This window comes from Drosophila albomicans, chromosome 3, assembly GCF_009650485.2.
Source record: "Drosophila albomicans strain 15112-1751.03 chromosome 3, ASM965048v2, whole genome shotgun sequence".
Classification (NCBI taxonomy): domain Eukaryota; kingdom Metazoa; phylum Arthropoda; class Insecta; order Diptera; family Drosophilidae; genus Drosophila; species Drosophila albomicans.
In genome coordinates this window covers 27,144,210-27,164,912 of record NC_047629.2, presented here as the reverse complement: position 1 = coordinate 27,164,912, position 20,703 = coordinate 27,144,210, and the positions used below count along the sequence as shown (strand labels likewise).

Sequence of the window (20,703 nt, the reverse complement as noted above, 5' to 3'; positions counted from 1 at the left end):
GCAAAAACCGCAGCAGCAGAATCAGCAGCAGCCCTTCTCGCCCTGGGGAAATCATCCTTCATACATATGCTCCCCGGTACGCTCGACTGAACGAGCAACCAACCATGCTACTGAATTGAAAAATATTTACGGCATTCTACATTTTACGCTAAAATCCAATTTTATTTTTATATTTCGTTGAAAATCCGCCATAAAACGTACCCACATAGTCCTCTATCACGCTCTCACTCTCCCTGTCTCTCTCTTTATTTCTCTCTTCCCCCCTTGATGTATTCCATATTCGTAATCCTTCTTTTCTCTGCCCACTGCTACTTGCCAATTGAAAAGCAGCCGCCGTAAATTCGGCTTTGCATTTTATTTGCATTTGGCGCCGCAGATGAGCTTCAGTTTTTCCAGATTCCCCTGTCAGTCCGTGTTGTGCCGCCCCAGAATCGGAAAATCATGGAGCGGGACGCGAGGAGACTTCTGTTTCAATAGAATGACTGCGCGACAAATGAATTTATTTTGCTTCATTGTTATTGGTGTTATTTGCGCGGGTTAAATATGCCAAATTGCGCGAGGTGTCCGATTGAAGCAAACACACGCTCATAACCCACTCTATAGAGAGGAATTATTCTATGCGTGTTATAGACTCTTTTTTATAATGTTAATATATAATTTTTTGTTACTTAATTGTGTGGTTTTTATAAAATTCCACGTGGTTCATTATAATGTAATTTTATTGATGTATTAAAACTATATAAAGTATTTGCATTATGTCTTATGAATCGTGCGCAGAACTTAAGAGACACTATTAATTTGAAAAAGAATTGGGTTGTCAGATGCCTATCCACATAAAAAAGAGACAATTTAGATTAGAAAAGATGCTTACTTTGTGTGCAGTTGAAATTAGTAAATCAAAATACATTTTGAGTTTGGGAACTTTTCGATATTGAAAATAACTTTCGATACAAAAATATGTAGATTCTTAAATTGCAAGAATGTAATATCTGGAATTATTGCAAAAGTTTCATAATGATTTAAAAATTTGTTTTCATTGTTTAATTTTTATATCTTATTATCACGATTCAAGAATTTAAAAATGTTTCTTAATTTTAGAACTTTGTTCTGCCTTCTCTTTGAAGAAGCGGTCACACTTCGAACTTAAGTTTAGCTTTTGAAGATCTTTGAATTTGTCCTTCAAAGCTAATTTAGCTTTCGATATATTTTGTAGTAATAATTCTACCATTTTTTCAAACACTGGCCTTCGTGTTCATATTGCCAGATAAACACAAATAATGTAAAATAAATACTAATAATTTTGCATTTGGTAATTTAAATAGAGATTTTTTGCAACATTTGCATGCAGCTTGTTGCTTAATCTGTAGGTGTGGTTAAAATTTAAAATTGTTTACTGCATACACAGCGAGCGCAATAATAGTTCTTTTGTGCTTTCTGGCGACCGCCGCAGGACCTAAACAAGTAAGTACAACACATTGGACAGTTGCCAGGTTCACAAAGCGTAACTGAAGCAGAGTAAATTAGAATGCATAATACCCTACAAATAAGATAAAATTGAAAGGTGGTTAAATAATAAACGAATTGAATATTTAAACCAATCATAAATTGAGCAAGAAACCACAAAATTAGCATCGAAAATATGTGCATACTTTATAGCATACCCCATTAAATGCGGTTGCGATTGTGTGGGGCATGCCCCAAAGTGCAAACAGGCAAGTTGCAACAAATGCATTTCCATAGTTTTGCTCACTTTGTTATGCTGATTTTTCACATTTTTCGTTTCCATTTTCGTTTTCGTTTCGTTTCGGTTTTCGGGGTTTGCTTTTGTTATTGTTTTGGACCGTTCCGCTCTCAATACTTTTTTCTTTTTTTTTGTATTTTTTTGGCACTGAACTCTGAATGTTGTACGAGTGTGCATTTTAATTGAATTTTTTATTTCACTCAATGAAAGCAAAAGTTGAATATGCGAGCATCGAAGCGTAAAAAGTGTCATAATCCCATCGGTCCTGCCCACATCAACATCACTTTGTCCTTGTGTCGTCCCCTTTCGAAGCAGGACATGGATCAGTGCCTGGGGTGTCGGGTGTGCCCCCACCCCAACAAAAAAAAAAACTAGTGGAAAACTGTCCTTGCCAAGAGTTTATCATTTCGGTCATTTGTATTGAGTCGTTGAGTCACAACATGGACATGCACATACATACATAGTTAAATGTATCGTTTGAACAATTTTTGGAATCATTCCCTAATTGGTTTGCAATCGATTTTGAATGATATCCAAGTGTTGTCACCCTGCCCTGCCCTGCGTTGCGTTGCGTTTCCCAAAACTTCCGATTTATGCAAATAAAATCGAGATGTGTTTTTAATGAGATTTTGACAGTGAACAGTGACACAGCCTCAGCCTAACGATGATGCAATCGACGAGAGGACGAACTAGCTTCTGCTTAGACAGCAGTTCGTGCCACTTGGAAAAGCAATCAATTTGACAATTTACTTGAACTCCAATAAAGTTTTCCAAATTTGGCAGTCAGCTTCCACAAGAAGCAATGTGTTCCTTTTTTTAGGGCGACAAGTGTTGCCAATAAATCAAAGCTTTAAATGCTAGAGTGACGATTTTTGGTACATGCAATCGAAACTGCAGTTCTAATGATTCCTGAAAATTTGCTTATGGTTAGATCAAATAAAAATTGTAGAAGTTATTCAACGGCTGCTGCAGTAGGGTTGTAACTGCTTTTCTTGGCATATTGGTACAATTTGTGCTCTATGAAACATTTTGAACATAACATAATAATATCGATATACCAAATATAGCCTTCAGTAGATTTCAGTTTATTTTTGGTATATTAATTAGGTATATTTTTAGAAATATCATTTTGTTATTGACAATTTTATTACATATGAATAATAATAATAATATCAATATATGATATAAAGTATATCTCAATATATTTGGTATATTTTTAGAAATGAAACTACACTGTTTTGGTTACTTATTTTAGAGCAATTAAAGTGATTAGAAATAAATATACTTACATTTGCTGGCAATCAACATTTTTTAGTCACTTTAAATATTTATTAAATATGTTTTCATTATGCGCTATGCTTGTTTTTAAATTTTCTATTATTATGTACAAATAAATAGAATTTTACAAGCAATAATTTTAAAGCATTTAAAGCGCTTTAAAAAAAATCACTTTTTCTTGTTGGCAATCAAATTATTTAAATACTTATGCCTTAAGTCATTTGGGTGTGTTTTAGTTATGTTGTTTTAATTACTATATATGTACATACATATTAACAGAAATGCCTAAGTTATGAGTTTAAAGCAATTGTTGAATGCTGCGTCTCTTAAACTGCAATTGTCGGGGTCAAGCAACTTGTACCGCATTTAAATTGCACCATTGAGGCAAATAAGTCAGTTCACTGAAAAGGTAAACGAACAAATTGTCAACATGGCCGCAAACGACAGTCAACCGTCGACCGTCCACTGCCAGTTGCCAGTCGTACCAATTTCGTTAAGGTAAACAAACATGGTGCTTGCCACATTCCACGATTGCCGCGTGTAATCAAACAAACCCTGCGTCACTCTGCCACCCAGCTGTGACTAGTTGTTGCTGTTACTGCTGTGGAGGAAGGCAGCAACAAAGGAGCAGCAAAACGTTGAGCAGCACGTGAAGTGCGCTGGATTGTGGACACCTGATTACCAGCCCGGTGAACGTGGCTGTTTATGAGGCGCAAAAATGTCATACATCATGCGACACGTGCAACGCATAGAGCATAGAGAGTGGCAGTGGCAGTGGCAGCAACGTTGCTGTGGCTGTTGCTGTCTGCTAGTACCTCTAATTTAGGAGCTGACATGGCGACGAGGCAAACGAGGCATTGTGAGGCAACTGTATCAGAGCCAATGCTAAAAAAAAAACATTTGAATCTGACGAAAAATTCTGTGAAACGAAGCAACGAACAGCGGCCTTTCACTCCTCTTCGTCCTTTATGGGAGTGTCGGCAGCTTGCAGCGTCATCCTTGTCGCCATCTAGCCACCATCAGCTACAGCTTTAGCATCAACATAAGCATAATCATCATCAGCAACAGCAGTGCCAACGACAGCAGAAAGCGGGCTGAGGAGGCAAAGTGAATTAAGCTAAAGCCAGGACACGACAGGACAGGTGTGTGTTGGCATGATATTTTCAAAATACGCAAACATATATGTAGAATATATATATATATATTATATATATATGTACATCGCAGCAAGTGGCACATGACGCGTTAAACTATTAAGTACTTTTTGCATTATGATGCAGAGACTCCAAGCAGGGAGCCACTTTCCACACACGAGGCGTCGTGACTCAATGATGAGGGTGGGGCATCATGCACTGCCAAATGAGTCCTACTGGCGCAATGTTCCTTCCATAAAAATTCTCTAAAATTATTGCGCACGCTTTATTGCGCAATTTGCACAAGAGAACTAAATAAAAAAAAGCAAATGGCAAGTCATAAAAATAAATATTTATTTAATGCCCGTTGACAAATAATTTAATGCACACAAGTTTTGTATAACAATTATTCGAACACATTTACATTTAAATGTTGGATTTTTGCACAGCGAGGCAATTAGATAATTGAAAGCACTGCCAAATAATTGAAACAACTACTGCCAGACATCATTTCTATGGCTGCTTACGTGATTAGCTCCATTCATGTCGAGTAATTATATATGCACACAGAGTATAGAAAAGGAACTCTTGATAAGTGTAAACTGAAATATTCAGTAAATACAAAGACGGAGAAGCGACGAACGAGCGTCGAAAAAAATATCCTTTGAAATGTCTGCTAATGGTTGGGAGCAAAACATAGTAGTGCTGTGGCAGGCGAGGTGAGGAGCAGAAGGATGAAGGCGACAGGCGGGCGGGTGAGGCTGCGCTCTAATTAGAATAATTTCGCGCTGCGCTGCGTGCGCCAACGTTGGAAATGTTCTACCATCTGTCAAGGGGTGGCAGCAACAGAAGCAGCGGCAGCAGCAGGTGCTTGCCTGCAGGACATACACATACACACACACCAGTGCACAACGCAAACAATTTGGTGTGTGTGTTTGTATGTGTATAGCATATATGGGCTGGTCGACTTTGTCGAGCATGACGAGCAAATGTCAGAGCAAAAGGTCAGTGAACCTGACTCTGGCGACGAGGACAAAGTGACATAGCCTCAAAATAATCACCAAGAGCGCCAGCAGCGACATAGCATATAACACACATATGTGACACTCTCACACACACATAAAACACACATTGAGTCGCTTCACAACACAAACACATAGAGCAAAATTACACACACATTCAGAACACACACACTCGTTGTTGGCGTTCATCTTTAAATTGCAAAATGTAATTAATTTGTGGGCGATTTTTCATTTCCTGCCTCCTGACTTTGTACTTCGACTGCACAAGCAAACTTTCTTCGTCGCCTTTCCACCTTCCACTTTTCATTTTTCGCGTTACTAATTTCCTCATCATTTGCGGTTGCGTTGTCGTTATTGGCAGCAAGATTTTCCTTCATCCTCGTGCCACACACACAGCCCATAAGTTGCCGCATGCACACAGCTTTGTGGGGCTTAATTTTAATTAATTTCAATGTGTGTCTGATTTAGTTAATGCGGCTCCAAAGATTTCTCTTCGTTATAAGCCGACAAGCTCAGCGTGAAGCACACAGCCAATTTTCATTTGCGAAAAACGAAACGAAAAATGTTTTTCCAACTTTTTCCTACGCAGCTCGCACACAAAGGTACAAGAGTATTTTAATTTAGTGGCCAAATATGTAACATTGGCTTTAGGCTGCACATACAACCGCAATCACCATATGCTCATAAATATTTTGATTTGCATATAGAACAGACAGGATATTATGTTTTCGTCAGGTTATCCAAAAATTACAACGGAAATTACAGAAAATCTTAATAATAAAAAATGTTACTTATATTTTATGTGTTTATTATGTTGTAAATTAAATCTTTAATTTTAAGCCCTATTTTCGGTATCTTTAAAAATATAGAAACTATTGCTTGGAATCGGTTAAGTTTTGAAACGTTTTCCACATCAAGCATAAGTTATTTAACATAATAAACAAAAACTATAAAAAACAGGTATTTTTAATTTTGTAACTTTATTTTATTTTATATATTTTAGGCTAAAAATTATAATAGAGAAGAATTTGAAAAGGAAAAGAAAAGAAGAATTTGAAAAGAAAAAGAATTTAAATTACCGCATAAACTCAATTGTTCACGTTTCGCAAAGTTTTAATAACTAAAGTAATAGGTATACTTTGCCCAAAGACCTTTATTGTATATATTGAAGTATTATTTTTTGCTTCATTAAAAATATATTAACCATTTTAATACAGTTTCCTTAAATTTTATCACGCTTTCATTATTTAATCACTAACAGAAACAATGTTCAAATAAACAACAAAAGACGGAACCAAGGTCGCAACAGAAACACAAAGGCATGCAGTGAGCTGCTCTCATGTGAATTTTGTTTAATTCTACCTTAATGAATTCCATTCGTTTATGCATAAATAAGAATGCCAGCCATATATAAATTCCCAACACACACAACAAGTCAGAACGATGAAGCGAAAAACTGGCGATATTTTATCTGTTTTTGCAATGTTTGTTAATGCTTGTTTAGCTGATTCGCAAATACGCATCGATGTCAACATCAGCATAATTTGCTAAGATTTTCGTTTCGTTTCGTCTGTTTGGCAACAAATGCATAAATCAATTCGAACTGTTTCCAAATCATACTTTGACATGTTTTTGGCTTTGCCATGCGATCCATAAATAGCAGAGTGTCAACAAAATAAAAGCAAGCGAAAAGGAAACAAAATGCAGAGGGAACCAAAACAAAAGTGTCGACAATTGAAAACGTATAAACTTGTGGTTGGCAGCAAGAGATGGAGATGGAGCTCGAGTGCGGGTAATCGAATAAGGCAAAAGCCAAGGTATACACAAAAGTCAATGGGAAATAACGCACACACATATACATACATACTCAGACTGTGCAAAACGGAAACGGAAACAGAGAACGCAATTTTTGTGGTACAAATACTATACAAATTTAATGGTGCGCAAATTTTTATTGTTTTTTGTTTTCGTTTTTCTGCTGTTGTTGTTACTTTGAAAGTGAATTTTGCTTTTTTTTGTTTGCATTCACATTTTATTTACTTGTTTGTTCACCGCCATTCGCATTTCGCATTTTGTATTCGCTTCTCTTCACATTTTATGCATATTTCTGATTTGAGTTGCGCTATTTGCTCTGACCATCTCTCTCCATCTCCACTCTATTTTGTACTCTACTGTACTACAATCAAATATTTTTGGTCTCTCTTCAGACGTTGCTTTCATTTCTTGATGCCTTCCGGCTCGCTTTGTTTTTGTGTGCGGTCTGTGTGTCTATTGAAAAGCTAAACGGAAACTTTTGGTTGTCAATGTAATTTGAGTCTCAGACCAACACAGTTGCCACGGTTTCCATCTTGTTGCTTGCTTTGCTACCTATGATTACGTATACGCTCCGTTGAGCATTGAGCAAATTGTAATTAGACGCAGTGGCCGCATTGCTCGCCGGAATAGTTTCCGCCACACGGACCACAATAAATACAGTGTGTTTTTTGGGGGCACAGAAAGTAAAAGTGCGACGATTGAAACCAGATGCTTTGCTTGATTACAACAAAGGCGAACAATTGAGAGCAGATTTCAGTCGTTCTTCTGTGCACGAAATATCAATTCTCTGATTGTGCCAGATGGAAAACACTTTCATATCTGTCATTTTGAGTTGGCAAATCTAAGCAGTTGTTTATTGAAAAAAACAGAAACATAAACATAATATTACCTCTTAAAATTTACGATTTGTATTGTTAACTTCTTCAGGATGTTGAAGAGCAGTGGCTTCACAGCTTTTTATCAAGATGCACCAAATCAATGCTTGTTTGAAGTCAAGACCAAAGACCCACGACTGAACCTTGGTCTCGTCTCTTTTATACCCACGTTTGAGCTGGAAAGCGATTTGAATTCAAACTATGCAACGAGCACAAACGAATTTGAAATGGACTTTTCATTGCCCTCGCATCGGTTTAATGATTTTGCGGCACCTGCTAGCAAGCTCAATGTACTGCCAGAGAAGTTGGACTTTTCAGAACTCTTGTCATTTCAAAGTGAAACGAGCTCGTATCCAAGGGAGCCATCAATCAAAGAGTTTTGTCCGCCCGTCGATGTCATGCAAATGGAAAGTCAATTGATACCCATCCCAGAGGAGCAGCTGAAAACTGACGAGTCAAGTGAAATTCTTGCTATCGATGTAAACGAAACTCAACCAGTTTTGGCATCAAAGTTGGGAATATTTAGCGAGTTCCTGAAAAGTAATTCTCATAGTCTTGTAGTTGATGTCAAGCACAACGGAGTCAAGCTAAGACCTCAAGATGCTATCAAGAGAAATGTTTCAACGGATTACTTGATGATGATTAAGAAGGAAATGCAAGAGGATTTGCCTGAAGCGGGTAAAAAATTTAGGATATTTAAATTCAATATCTAATTCAATTTTTAATATTCATTCTAGCTATTCAAACATCTATTTTGGCTTCCTATTATAACACAAAAGACAAAAATACGCTCCCTCCTGCAACTTTTAATGCCTGCCAGTATGCGAGCATAAAGAATGAATCAGAAGAGGCGAAAAACTCAACTTTAAAAGAGAATTCTTTATCAGCTTCAGTTAAAAAGACTTGCAGCTCAACAATCCCGATGGAAAAATTGGAATGTAACAAGAAAATTGCCAAGAAAAATACTCGCAACATCGTTGGAGCCATTGAAATTCAAGAAACTGGAGTTCAAATATTTCGCAAGCCAACAAAGCTCTTCACTTTCGAAAACTTAAGAGACTGGAAGAAAAAGGGTTTGAAATTTATATTATTTATCACCAACTCATAACAAAATAAGTCCTTAATTAGGTGAAGGACAGATTGAGATTTGGAAATTGCAACAATCTGATGACGAAATCTATTATATGCTGCTGTGGGACAAGTGTACGCAAAAGTTGCTCATTCATATGCGGCTGGACAGCAAGTGGAGCATCGATTATTTGACCAACAGCACCAATAGCTGCCGTTGGTCGCACTACAATTATGCTCAGGGTCCGGAGGGAGTGCGGGAACGTTTTGCGTGTCGCTTCAGAGATTCGAATGTGGCAGCCCAATTTATTGATATCGTGGGCAAATGCACAGCCAATTCAAACTTGCATTGAGCATCATATATTTGTTTTATTTATCTTAAAACGCACATTAAGCTAATTACTGATGAGACCTGACGCAAAATTGATAATCAAGAAATGTGTATTTGAATTGTTATGCACATTTTAAGGCTCCTTATACTACAAATAATATTTCATTTAGACATTTTATTTCTAAAACTTATTATTTCTGTAATTTTGTAAGGGTTGTTATATAAAAAATTTATTTCTCAAGAACGTGCAAAAAAAAAATTAGAAAATTCAAAATTTGTGATTAGCATATTTTTTTGAAAATAGTTTAATAAATTTTTGGATAGTAAATAGTGTTTAATGTCTTCATTTGCAGTAGAGTTATAAATCATCGAAAATGACGAAAATAAAATTTATAATATATTTTTATTTTAAAGATCTGTATACCCGCTACCCATAGGTTACAATATTTATGATTTCTATTTAAGAATATCTTGTGTATGGTAAAAAACGCATACCTTTTACGCGTACTTTATCAATATATGTTACAGCCTTCTGAATATTTAAATATTTTACATATAGCATATATTAATTTGTTATATTATAAAAATAATACCGCACTACTATGAATTTATTCATTTTGGGTAGCGGGTATCTCAAATTCGAGCCCACTCGACTCGAGTTTCTATAATCTTCGAATTTTTTGTCCATATCACATTGTTTTCATATCACAATGGTTTATGTCTTAGCTAATTTTTGGGCTTAATCAGCTGTTGGTCTTGTTGCTAACAACAAAGCAGCTCTCACAGGTAAAATGTCTAAATATTTGAAGCCGGTCTCACGACTCGTTGCCACAACAAACTGGTGAGCATATCGATCTAACAAATGTGCAGAGATTAATAAAAACTCAAAGTCAAGAAAGCGACTGCTACGCAATAATGGAATCTGATAAACTAACCGAATTAAATAGGCAAATAAATGAGATAAAGAAGCGCATTTTGCTAGCAGGTAAAATAACTTTCATTCAACAAAAAGAGTTAACTAAAACAATGGTTTTTCAGAGGGCCAAAAGACGGCCAATGCTGCGGAATGGCAAAAGCAGAATCGCATCAATTGCGACTCAATTGGCACCTTGAAGAAGGACATCAAAGAATTGACTCTGAAGGTGAGTCGCCTACGTAATCCTTTGCAACGTCCTGTGGTCATCAAGGAGCCGAGTTCTGAGTCACGTAAGAAACAAGGTGCTACGCCCACCATCATTGTGGGCAAGGCGACATATCCGATTGGAGCCAAGAATGCTGAAGACGCAATATTTCTGACCGATCTCAAGTTGACCGAGAGTCGGAAGCAAACGGATCTGGTGCGTCATAAGTTTAAGGCACGGCAACAGCATTTTAGCCGGCTCGTTGAACGGTATCGAGAGCTCTTGGCCAACAAGGAGGCGCAGAACCAGAACTTGGGCGAGAAACCACCCGAGACACTCGAAGAGGATGCAAATCGTAAAGTGAGTTGAAGTAATAATCGAGTTTTTCAATGCGACTAATCGAGCTATTCTCTTTAGCTCGTTTGCCAGCTGGAGAATGAGATACATCGCACCAATGTGCAGTGGATGGAGGCGGAGCACATTCGCAAGAAATACAGATCCATAGAGGCATCGCTCATGACTGATGCAGAGCGATTTGAGCGCAGTTTGCGCGAGCTAGAGCAATCCTTGAATGAACAAAAAGCGGAGATCGAGCGACTGCAGCAGGTCCACAATGAAGCCATCGAAATGCGTGATGCCGCCAAGGTGATTCTACAGCGTCAAGAACAACAGGCGAATCTCTCGCAAAAAACTCGCGAGCGTCAAGCGCTCGATTTTCGCAAGCAGGTTGAAGCACGTAAACTGGAATTGGAGCGCATTGGACGCAAGCTGTTCGCTGAGACCAAGACGTTAGTGCATCAGGATAGCGTGGGTTCCAGTTCGGGGGATCAACACACTGCTAAGACAGAGAATGGTGAGGAAGAGCCAGTGTCGCAGCTCGAAAGCGTCACCAGCGACATGGAATCCCTCTTCAAGCAGCTGATGGAGGCTTCTGGAGCCACTTCACCCTTTGAGGTCTTTGAGCGTTTCAGTGCACAAAAGGAATCGGCTGCGCGTCTCACATATCTGCGCAAGGCAGCTGAGGCGGAGAAAGCCAATCTAGAAGCAGAGCGAGAGGCATTAACAAGCGAACTAGAAGCATCCAAGTTCTCGGATGTCAAGGAAAGCGAAGTGTAAGTTTGGTGAACAAAGCATAAGTTTAAATTCTAATTTTCAATGCATGTTTGCAGCAATCAAGAAGTCATCGAACAGATCAAAAACAATATAGGCGTCATGGAGCAGGAGCGTAAAAAGGACACAGATGCCGCAGACAAGTCGATGGGTGTACTTAAGTACCTTAAGGAGCGCATCTGTGAGATGATCTTCAAGGTGCAGGAAGTGGACGAGAGCAACATCGATATGAAAGAGCGTAAGCTGCACATTAGCGTCGCTGAGTTGCCCAATTTTCTTGCTCACACAGCGCAAGATGAAGACTTGATTGAGATACTCAAGCTGAAGATCAAGCGCTGCCAGGAGCTGAGCAAACCCGAGGATGTGCCGCCCCTAGAGATACCCAAATTAGACTTGGAAGAGGACGAGGATGACGCGTATCAACTGGAGCCACCAAAGTCGCCGTCGATGGTGGAGGGCGAAAAACCACAGCCGATGCCCATGTGCTATTACAATCTATTCGCTGGTCGTGCACAGCGAGCAGCAGGCACTTCCTCATCCTCGCCAGAACAGGCGCCAGCAGTGGGTAAGTTAAGAAGACACTTGCTGCTCGATATCAGCTAACAGCAAATTATTTTCATTGTTTGTGTAGTGGCGACAACAGATGACGATAATGAGGTGCCATCGCGTAACTTCCTCAAGAGACAATCAGTGCTCATTGTGGACTCGAAATCACGTCGAAAACCGTTTAGACCGCCACCTGGCGGCAGGAGGAAGTAGTTCGAATCAGCAATATTAGCATGAGCGAAAAACTACAGAGTGGAAATTCAACTAACAATCAAAGAGTCTTGAAGCAACATAACTCTATATATAATATATAGTAGATATAATCAAAGAGGAATAATTTTTACTTACATTCGTTTTATTACATCAATTTTGCAAATAAAGTAGATCAAGTAGAAATTGCTGGTCTGGGACTTTAATTTTTAAACCTATTTTACTTTGGATTAATCATAACTATTAATATAGTATTCGTTTTTTACTTTAATTAAATTCGAATCCGAAAAAATCAACCTTAAAAAACTTACAATATTCTTTGATCGACTTAAAATATTTGCTAAATTTATATTTTATGTCGATCAAAGATGTGGTATATTTTGCAAATTGTTGACTGAAGACTTTTGCGATTAATTCATTTAAAGTTTCTACTAATATACAAATTCTAGCAATTTATTTCAATCATATTTTCATTTCATACTTCACTTAATTCTTCGTTATTTACTCAAGTATAAATTGTCGATTTCGCATTCATAAATAAATAATATTCAATTTTCCCTTAATCAATTTTTATATACCAGCAAGTGCAACAAAATTCATTTAATTCTCTAAACAAATCCTATTCATAAAACTAGATTGAATGAAAAATGAAATCTCAATCTGTATTGCGACCTAATCCAATTTGTCAACATTTAGTAGTTTCATGCAGAAACAATAACAAGTTAACTACGACTACGAGAGACGAGTTAAGATAAGTCACTGACTGTTGCTGCTGCTGCTGTTTCTGTTGCAATCCCCTTTGTGCGATTTAATACTTATCGAAGCATGTTCTGGCCATATTTTCTGGCTGCTGTCGCTCTCGGCTGGATGAATGTCAACGGCTCCAGTGGAATGACATAACAAATAGCAGTGCCGGACGATGCAGCAAGGACGTTACCCAGAGTAAACAATATTTATTGCAGCCCCCAGAATATAAACGAAGGACAAAGCAGCACAACGAAGCAGCACGATGAAGGACGATGACGACGACGACGACGACGAACTAACGGCCAAATGAAGTGCAAAACGGAACAAAGTGCGGACCGCGGCTGTTGCAAGAGAAATAACCTTTCAAAAATTGTTTACACCAGTGGATGTAAGGATGGCTTGGCCTCGCCTCGCCTGGCCTGTTTTGGTGCTGGCTCCGACCCAGGCGACCAGCCGTCTATCGTTCTAACTTGCAGTAATAAAGCGCAGCAGCTGACAACGAGCAATCAACGCGGACTGTGAACGGAGTTGGGAGACGATGGCGAAGGCGAAGGCGTAGGCAATGATGGCAGTGGCAGCCGGCAAAGCTCCGTGGTGATGGGCAAACAAAGATGCCTGATGATCTATTACATGGCGTGTTGCCGGAAATGCAAGGCACAGACCGAAGGGAACTCGCTAGCGATGTCAACTAAATGTCAACAGCGACGGCATAAGCAGAATAGCAGCATAACACTGCATCATCTAGAGACTGAGCTAGATTGAAGGACTGCAAAGAAAAGGGAAACTTCGCATAGACAGATAGTCTCGACTCAATGCTGAACATCAGCAGCAGCGGAGTAATCCACTCGGCACACTGACAAAACAAAAGCTCCGTAGACCACCTCGAGGCTAAAGGATACTAAGCTCAGGTTTTTGTATTAGACACAGTAAGCCCTTCGCTGGTGGCATTGGCCCTGACGTCGCAGAAGGTTGCGAACCTCAAGGATAATGGCCACAGTAGAAATTTGCAGTTGGGGTTGCCCAGCAATTGACACCGTGTATCTGCCGATGCTCTCTCCGTAATGCATTTTTAATTATTTCCTTGAACGTCGAGGAAGTTTTTCTCTCCTAGATAGCTGCTATTGCCAGGTAACCTGTTAATGTGAATGTCAATGTTTTTTTGCTTGCGCTTTGGGCTGTCATAATGTGAAATGACCTGACATCAAAAGTAATGAGAAAAGCCACTTATGCAGCATAAGCATTTTGCCACTTGAAAGTGACAGTTGGCATCACAAATGTCAAAATGTTTATGAAATATGTAACTAGTAATTTGCAATTTACATTGGATAAATAAATTAGTTGCTGGCTTGAAATTTCCCAGTGGAGCACAGAGCAGCCAGCGGCAAGTAAGGAAAGCTGCTGACTGTGTAATTGGAAATCCTAAAACAGTTTGCTGCCTTTTCGACAGCCGTTAAATCACCTTGCGGTAACCACGCCCAATTTTAAAGCAATTAGGCAATTCAATCTCGCATCGCCAGTAAATCAAACGCCCATCGATTGAAGAGAGCAGCAACTAATTTCAGAAAGAGAGACAGAGAGTGAGTGAGCGAGAGTGGAGGAAGAGTCGTTCAATAAAACCGCAAAACAATAAATTTAAATTTCTCTTGGCAGCACGTAAAACTTTTTAACAGTGCATAAACTACCACAGAGAGCCCAAAAAGAGCGCACAGAGTCAGTCCTACTGACTACGAGGACGAGCACGAGTACGAGTATGTAATGTGTTTGTGTGTGTGACAGTTGTGCAAATAAATGAGCGGAAACGGAAACGGTTTGGGTTGCTGCCGCGTCGAGGCAGGCAACTCGGCTCTCGCGTCTCAAAAAGTCTGCGTCTGTCGTCTCGTTTCGTTTGGGCTTGGTTCCGTTTGGTTTCGTCGGCCGCGGGCTTGCACAACACTGCGAATGATAAATAACGTAATTTCTTTATAACTTTTCATTCAAAGTTTTGGTTGCTTTTCGGCCACGCTTGTTGCTGCTTTGCCTCGACATCGCCTCGCCTGCGGGCAACGCCTTGGCCAGGCCCCCGTTTGGCTCGTTTTACTGCTTGTTGTTAAGTAAAATAAATTGCGATTCCATGTAATAAAAGTCAATCATAATAATTCAATGACTCATCGTGCGGAGCCACTCTGATTTCGAGGCCACAGCGACATCTTATGTTATGCCGGGTACACGCAGTATTTCTTCCTCCACAGTTTATATTGTTGACACATAGACAGGTTCAACGGCGTATACATTAAAGTGTTATAAATCCTTGAGACTTTTGTTAAAGCCCCTGCTGCATGTGCTTTTTTGGTTTCTCTCGAGTCAACCACATACGCGTATCTTGTTCTTGTGCCAGTTGCGTGCCAGATGCTACACCGAAATTTGACTGCCTAAGAAAAAAGAAGACGCTAGAAAATATTGGCAACACATAAATCTTATCTACGCGTTGGCTGCGACTTTCTTCTAGCGTTTTTGTGCTAATTTTTCTTTGCCACTCGCTCGTGTTCTTGTTTGCATTGCGTCCTATAACAAATGGCGAGAGCTTCGGTGTGTTTATTTTTGAGCGCCGCCTATATTTATGTTTTTCCATAGACAACAGATGCACGAACCATTTATTATCTCAACAGCATGATGCAAAGAACAAAATAAATAAAAAACAGAAAACAACAAAAGCAAATGAATATTACAATTATAAATATCTCCCAGATTGCAATCAAAAGAGCATGCTTTTATATCCAGCTGTTAAACGGGCCCCTCAAGTAAAGTCTAAATGAGTTAATTATCCAAAGCAAAAGTCGGTCAATTAATCATTCATAAAACAAACAGTATAGTTGGGATATTTATCAACACAAACGCCGCGTTTCTCATCAAAATACGGATAATCGTCAGGGCATTTAAGCAGTCTGTTGGAAGTCTGGTTCTTGCAAAATATATATTCTGTGCAGCCAGTGTTGATGGCAGTGACAAAAGTTGAGTTCAGATTGGCGCAACGATCAAAGGGACAACTGTATGTGTCGGGGTTCACGCACTTTTGACTCCACCATTGAAAATGTTTGCCCAGAGGACAACTGTGCCACTTGCCAATGGCATACTGTGAGCTGCAAGTGTAATAACCCTGACAGGTTAAGGAATCTGAGATGAATTGGTCGCCCGAACGATCCGATTGATAGAACTCGGCACAAACATTGGCATCTGTAGCAGGCGGCTGCTTCTTCACTACTTCAAAGCCATCTTCGCCACAATGCTCGGGCTTCAGCGTTTGACAGATGCCATTCTTGTAATTATAGTAGCGTTGAGCAGTGCAGACCTTGAGCATACTCGCTCCATTCAGGCACTCCAGATAGAGGCCACAGTTCTGGGGATCACCAACAGTTGTGCCGCTCGGCATAAAAGCGCATATATCGATGCTCCTCTGAGGACATCCCGCTGCACTGGACACACATGTCTGCAGGCGGTTGCTAAACAGGTAACCATCTGCACAGCTGTACACTTCATCATCGCCGCATTTCTTGTACTTCCGACAATCAAATGGCTCGGCTAGATAGTCGCCTTCCTTTTGCTGTGCACAACGCTCCCAATCCTGAGGGACACAACGCACTTCTCTCGCCAGCTCGCACATTCCCGATGGCGCATCATGGAAATATCCCTTGGGGCAATAGCCACGGCCGACAAGCTTATTATTGCTGCAATATGCCCAGGCCTGGCAGTCACTGGAGTCACCTATGTGGCCCGTTCCGTGCCAGTAATTGCAAACAAACTCCATTGAAATGCCACTCGATGATGATTGCCACAGCAGCGCAGTCCACACGAATGCATTCAGAAACTGATTGGAAACTGAAGAGAAGTGAACTTTAATCTAGGCACTGACCATCACAAATGCAGGTTATCATGCTGTACCTTTCATTGTACTTAGACTTCTTTCACTTTCAGCAGCAGCAATGCAACTAATCATTCCAATCGCAACTTCTGTTGCTCTGAAAGCAACGCAACGACTTCATGATTACTTGTAATTTTCTGTGTTCGGCTTGCTATCAATCATAAGTGCCGAAAACTTCTAAGAACATGTGAAACGAGTTCAATGTACATGTAAATAGATACAGAGCAAGTCAGAATCTACGCTGATACCAATGGGTTTATCATTAATTGAACTACAAAAAATCAAGTATACGATATGTTGGTCTACTTTTCACTGGAGACTTTGATAGGGAAACTTAAAAATTACTATGAAATTAAAGACAAAGAAAGTAAAAAGTTAGATAAATAGTTTAACTACTCTGCTTACAAATTGTTGTGTAAGCTAATAGAGTACTTTTAATTGTAAACGAACTATTTGATTTTTTTCATAGGAAAATTTGGTTGGGCAGTTTGATAATTACTAAGGCATTAGTGCAATGTTTTTATTCATTGCACACATTCATTGCAACATTCTTGAAAATCAATGCTGATAACACAGGGTTTTTCAACAATTGTACTGCACAATATCAAGTATACGAACTGTTCGTATTTTTCTCAAGGGAGATTGGGCAATTCAAAAATATGTATGTAAGAAGTCGGTGTAAAATATATTATTGAATTCTTAAACTTATTGCAAACTTTTGCACTGAGTTTATTATCAATTGAATTACGAAAAATCAAGTATCCGAACTGTTGCTCATCTTTTCAAAGCAGACTTTACTTAGATCATTTAAAAATATCTATAAAATGAAATTATGTATCTAATTTATTTTTATGCTGAGAACCCTTGGTTTATCATAAATTGAACTACATGCAAAAAATCAAGTATACGAGACGTTGGTTTTCCTTTGTTAAGGTAATTTTGAAATATTAATGAAATTAATTTGAAAAATTTTTGTAATAAATTAGATTTCCAATTCAATTTAAACAAATTTAGTTTAAAACTAATACTTAGCTAACGAGTAATTGTAATTGTAAATAATCAAGTATACGAACTGTAAATCTTCTTTTGACAGTTTTTGATAAGACAAGTTATAAATATTTAAGAAGTTAATGATAAAAATGTTATATTGAGTTCGTCAGTTTGAGGTAAGAATTTAAAATATTTTTCAATATGTACAAAATTTTAACTGTTTAAATCACTAACTAGCGTTTTACTGTAATAGAGTTATTGAAGCAATTCAGTCAATAATTAGTTTTTGATAGAAGATAAATTGATATGCGCCAAAATACACACTCTTATGCTTGTTTGTTTTTGCGAGCACCAAATCCAAGCTGATAGCTTCTTTAATGCCGCAGGGCAGCTCAAAGTAAACTGTTATTCACTCGAAGTGGTATTTCGTAAATGCCATTTATGAATATGTAAGCAAGAATAGCTCAACCAAAAACTGTGAGTTTTTGATGATACTCTAAGTGCCTATTAGACTCAAGGGGTCTTGTTGTACGTAACTAACTTGATTTCACATTTTTTCTATCTACACTTCTCTTCTGTTTAAAGAACCTGAACAGCCGGAACAGCAACGCAGACTAAGCGACTTGTAGTGGAAGTAACATAATCTATCTAAAAGATAGAGAAGAAGTAGAGAAGAAAATAAAGAAAGAAATTGATGCAAAATTGTACGAGAGACAGAGTTCTTTTGCATACGTCTCGGTGATTGTAAAAAACAGGAGGCGGAACTGGCGCCTTGTCGTTGTCGTGCATCCAATGTAAACTACTTAACTTCGGCTCGTTGCATTTATTGACATTTTATGCTTAAGGACATGTTTAATATCCTTGACGCACTGCAACGAACACGACTAAGTTGGCAGCTTTCAACAATGAAATAACAGACGCTAGGTGGCTATAAAAAGATTTACTAAAGCGCTTCATTATTGCCAAAAGGCATTCCCGAAAAAATCTAGTTAAGATAATGCCGTAGCAGTTAACTGCTACTGATTGAGAAACCAATCCTTAAAGCCATTTTTCTATGTTACTTTTATGGCATAGTAGACTCCCTGTAATATATCATTCAATGACTTTAGTCTCGTTAAGCAAGCACTACTTCTACGATATACATATGTCTGCCTATCTGTGTGTGCGTTTCATAGAAAAACAGATACAACAACAACAACAAGGATGTCAATTTCGAACATATGCAAATGGCATGAACCCACTTTGGGCCCTTTGCTTTTACCACTTCCGCTGCACAATGTCGAGAGTCCCAGCAGCGGCGCCATTCGCTTCCGTTTCCGCTTACCATACGACATTTATGGAGCTCATCATACCCCTGATTGTCCAACTCCCCTCCTCGAACACCCGACAACGGCCAACTACTTGCCCTTTATTCTCTATTCAATCAGTGGCTGTCTGCCTTTCACCGGTTTCCACAGACCCTTTCTCCTCTCTCTCTCTCATGGCAAATTGCGCGCCTCTTTCTGGGCCCATCCTCTGTCTCCGTCTCCGTCTCAGTCTCCATTTCCATCTCCATCTCTGTCGCTCTGTAATGTCTGTTCTGTCCACTCATCCATTCCATTCCATTCTTACAGCCTTGTTGTTCTTGTACTTGTTTGCGTGCCGGCTTTTTGTGCTGTCCGCTCGGTTGCCTTCGTAATTTTTTCCACATGTTCACGGCTTGAATATTTTATGGGCTTAAGTGCTTTCAGTTAGAGTCTTTTGCATTGTTCGTGTGCGTTTTGCACCTTGCACTCTGCTTTTGTACAAGGACTCACATAAATTCATTAGATTACTCTTCTCTTTGCTTCCCCTCCGTGCACCCATTGTGTTTAATGTTAGATAGAAGCCAAATGCCAGAAGTCTTACCTGCAAATAAGAAATGAATACAACACATCAGATAAGATATCGTATTGTTTAGATCGTAAACTAATTGCTCGGATTTTGTAATTGATAGGCGAGCGATTGATTTGAAATGATTCTTATATAGAAAAAAATTGAAATTTAAAGTACACAATTTTAGGCAAAAGCAGACGCCACGTGCAGTCTTCTTTCTAAAGGAATCCCCAAAAGAGGCCAGAAAAGTGCAAAGGTCAAGGATTAACATTGCCGTTTGATACCTGGCTCATATAACTCATTTTAATTAGGTTAAATATGCAATGAAAAGTTAAATGTGCCGAGCGAAGCAAAAAAAGAAAAAGGACAACGGAGCATGAACAGATTCTGTGAAAGAAGGCACAACAAGGATAGGGACAGCACGCCGCTAGTCGGGAAGCAGCCAAAGAAGAGCTCTTTAGAAGCCCTTGACGAATATCGCGGAAGCAACTCAAAGGAACGACTGTTCATAAACACGAGGAGCAGGCTCAATGAGATGCAAAGGACGATAAACAAACCCACAAGCGGCGGCGAGAATGTTTGCCGCTGGCGAAATAAGGTTGCGAGTCCTCGACTCCCAGCGCATCGCAGGCCTGCTTAAGGACAATGCCAAGCAACGAAACGTGGTAACCAGAAACCCAAAACCTACAACAGCAACAAACAAAGAAGGAGGCTGCAGTTGGGTGTGCTCGACTAGCACATATCCGATACATATTTTTAGAGAATACAAAACCCAACTCTGTACCAAAATGAATCCACATTTACATGCCACATTTAGTTGATGTCGATGCTTAGTTATAATGTGTTATAATACCCTTTTATCCTATAGCTAACGGGTATGAAAACCCCAAAAAGCAAAGGAAAAAAGAAGGTTGCCATAGAGAAAGAAAAGAAAAGAGAAATGTGCAAAAGGAGCCACCAAGTCATA

General features: G+C 39.1%; 3 protein-coding genes across 3 annotated transcripts; 2 read left to right on the top strand and 1 right to left on the bottom strand.

The window, feature by feature from the left end:
• Positions 1 to 7,802: 7,802 nt before the first annotated feature.
• Positions 7,803 to 9,504, top strand: LOC127565743 (uncharacterized). The gene is made up of 3 exons (XM_052005872.1): positions 7,803 to 8,542; positions 8,602 to 8,937; positions 8,993 to 9,504. Exons 1-3 carry the CDS (start codon positions 7,918 to 7,920, stop codon positions 9,283 to 9,285), a joined length of 1,254 nt encoding a protein of 417 aa, XP_051861832.1. The 5' UTR covers positions 7,803 to 7,917; the 3' UTR covers positions 9,286 to 9,504.
• Positions 9,505 to 10,085: 581 nt separating this feature from the next.
• LOC117572468 (myosin-9) lies at positions 10,086 to 12,318 on the top strand. The gene is made up of 6 exons (XM_034255315.2): positions 10,086 to 10,104; positions 10,154 to 10,248; positions 10,302 to 10,744; positions 10,802 to 11,496; positions 11,554 to 12,059; positions 12,126 to 12,318. The coding sequence occupies exons 2-6, from the start codon at positions 10,179 to 10,181 to the stop codon at positions 12,251 to 12,253; spliced, it is 1,842 nt and encodes a 613-aa protein (XP_034111206.1). The 5' UTR covers positions 10,086 to 10,104; positions 10,154 to 10,178; the 3' UTR covers positions 12,254 to 12,318.
• A 3,500-nt stretch (positions 12,319 to 15,818) lies between these two features.
• LOC117572469 (peritrophin-44) lies at positions 15,819 to 16,967 on the bottom strand. The gene is made up of 2 exons (XM_034255316.2): positions 16,913 to 16,967; positions 15,819 to 16,849 (listed from the first exon to the last, which is right to left on the bottom strand). Exons 1-2 carry the CDS (start codon positions 16,965 to 16,967, stop codon positions 15,819 to 15,821), a joined length of 1,086 nt encoding a protein of 361 aa, XP_034111207.1.
• Between the last annotated feature and the right edge of the window lie 3,736 nt (positions 16,968 to 20,703).

Bases quoted from the DNA above. Each gene is read 5' to 3' on its own strand.
- LOC127565743 (XM_052005872.1), top strand. From the start codon at position 7,918: ATGTTGAAGAGCAGTGGCTTCACAGCTTTTTATCAAGATGCACCAAAT. The intron at 8,543-8,601 runs GTAAAAAATTTA...TATTCATTCTAG, and splicing joins AGAGGATTTGCCTGAAGCGG to CTATTCAAACATCTATTTTG. The intron at 8,938-8,992 runs GTTTGAAATTTA...GTCCTTAATTAG, and splicing joins AAGAGACTGGAAGAAAAAGG to GTGAAGGACAGATTGAGATT.
- LOC117572469 (XM_034255316.2), bottom strand. From the start codon at position 16,967: ATGATTAGTTGCATTGCTGCTGCTGAAAGTGAAAGAAGTCTAAGTACA. The intron at 16,850-16,912 runs GTACAGCATGAT...ACTTCTCTTCAG, and splicing joins AAGTCTAAGTACAATGAAAG to TTTCCAATCAGTTTCTGAAT.
- LOC117572468 (XM_034255315.2), top strand. From the start codon at position 10,179: ATGGAATCTGATAAACTAACCGAATTAAATAGGCAAATAAATGAGATA. The intron at 11,497-11,553 runs GTAAGTTTGGTG...GCATGTTTGCAG, and splicing joins GATGTCAAGGAAAGCGAAGT to CAATCAAGAAGTCATCGAAC. The intron at 12,060-12,125 runs GTAAGTTAAGAA...TTGTTTGTGTAG, and splicing joins AGAACAGGCGCCAGCAGTGG to TGGCGACAACAGATGACGAT.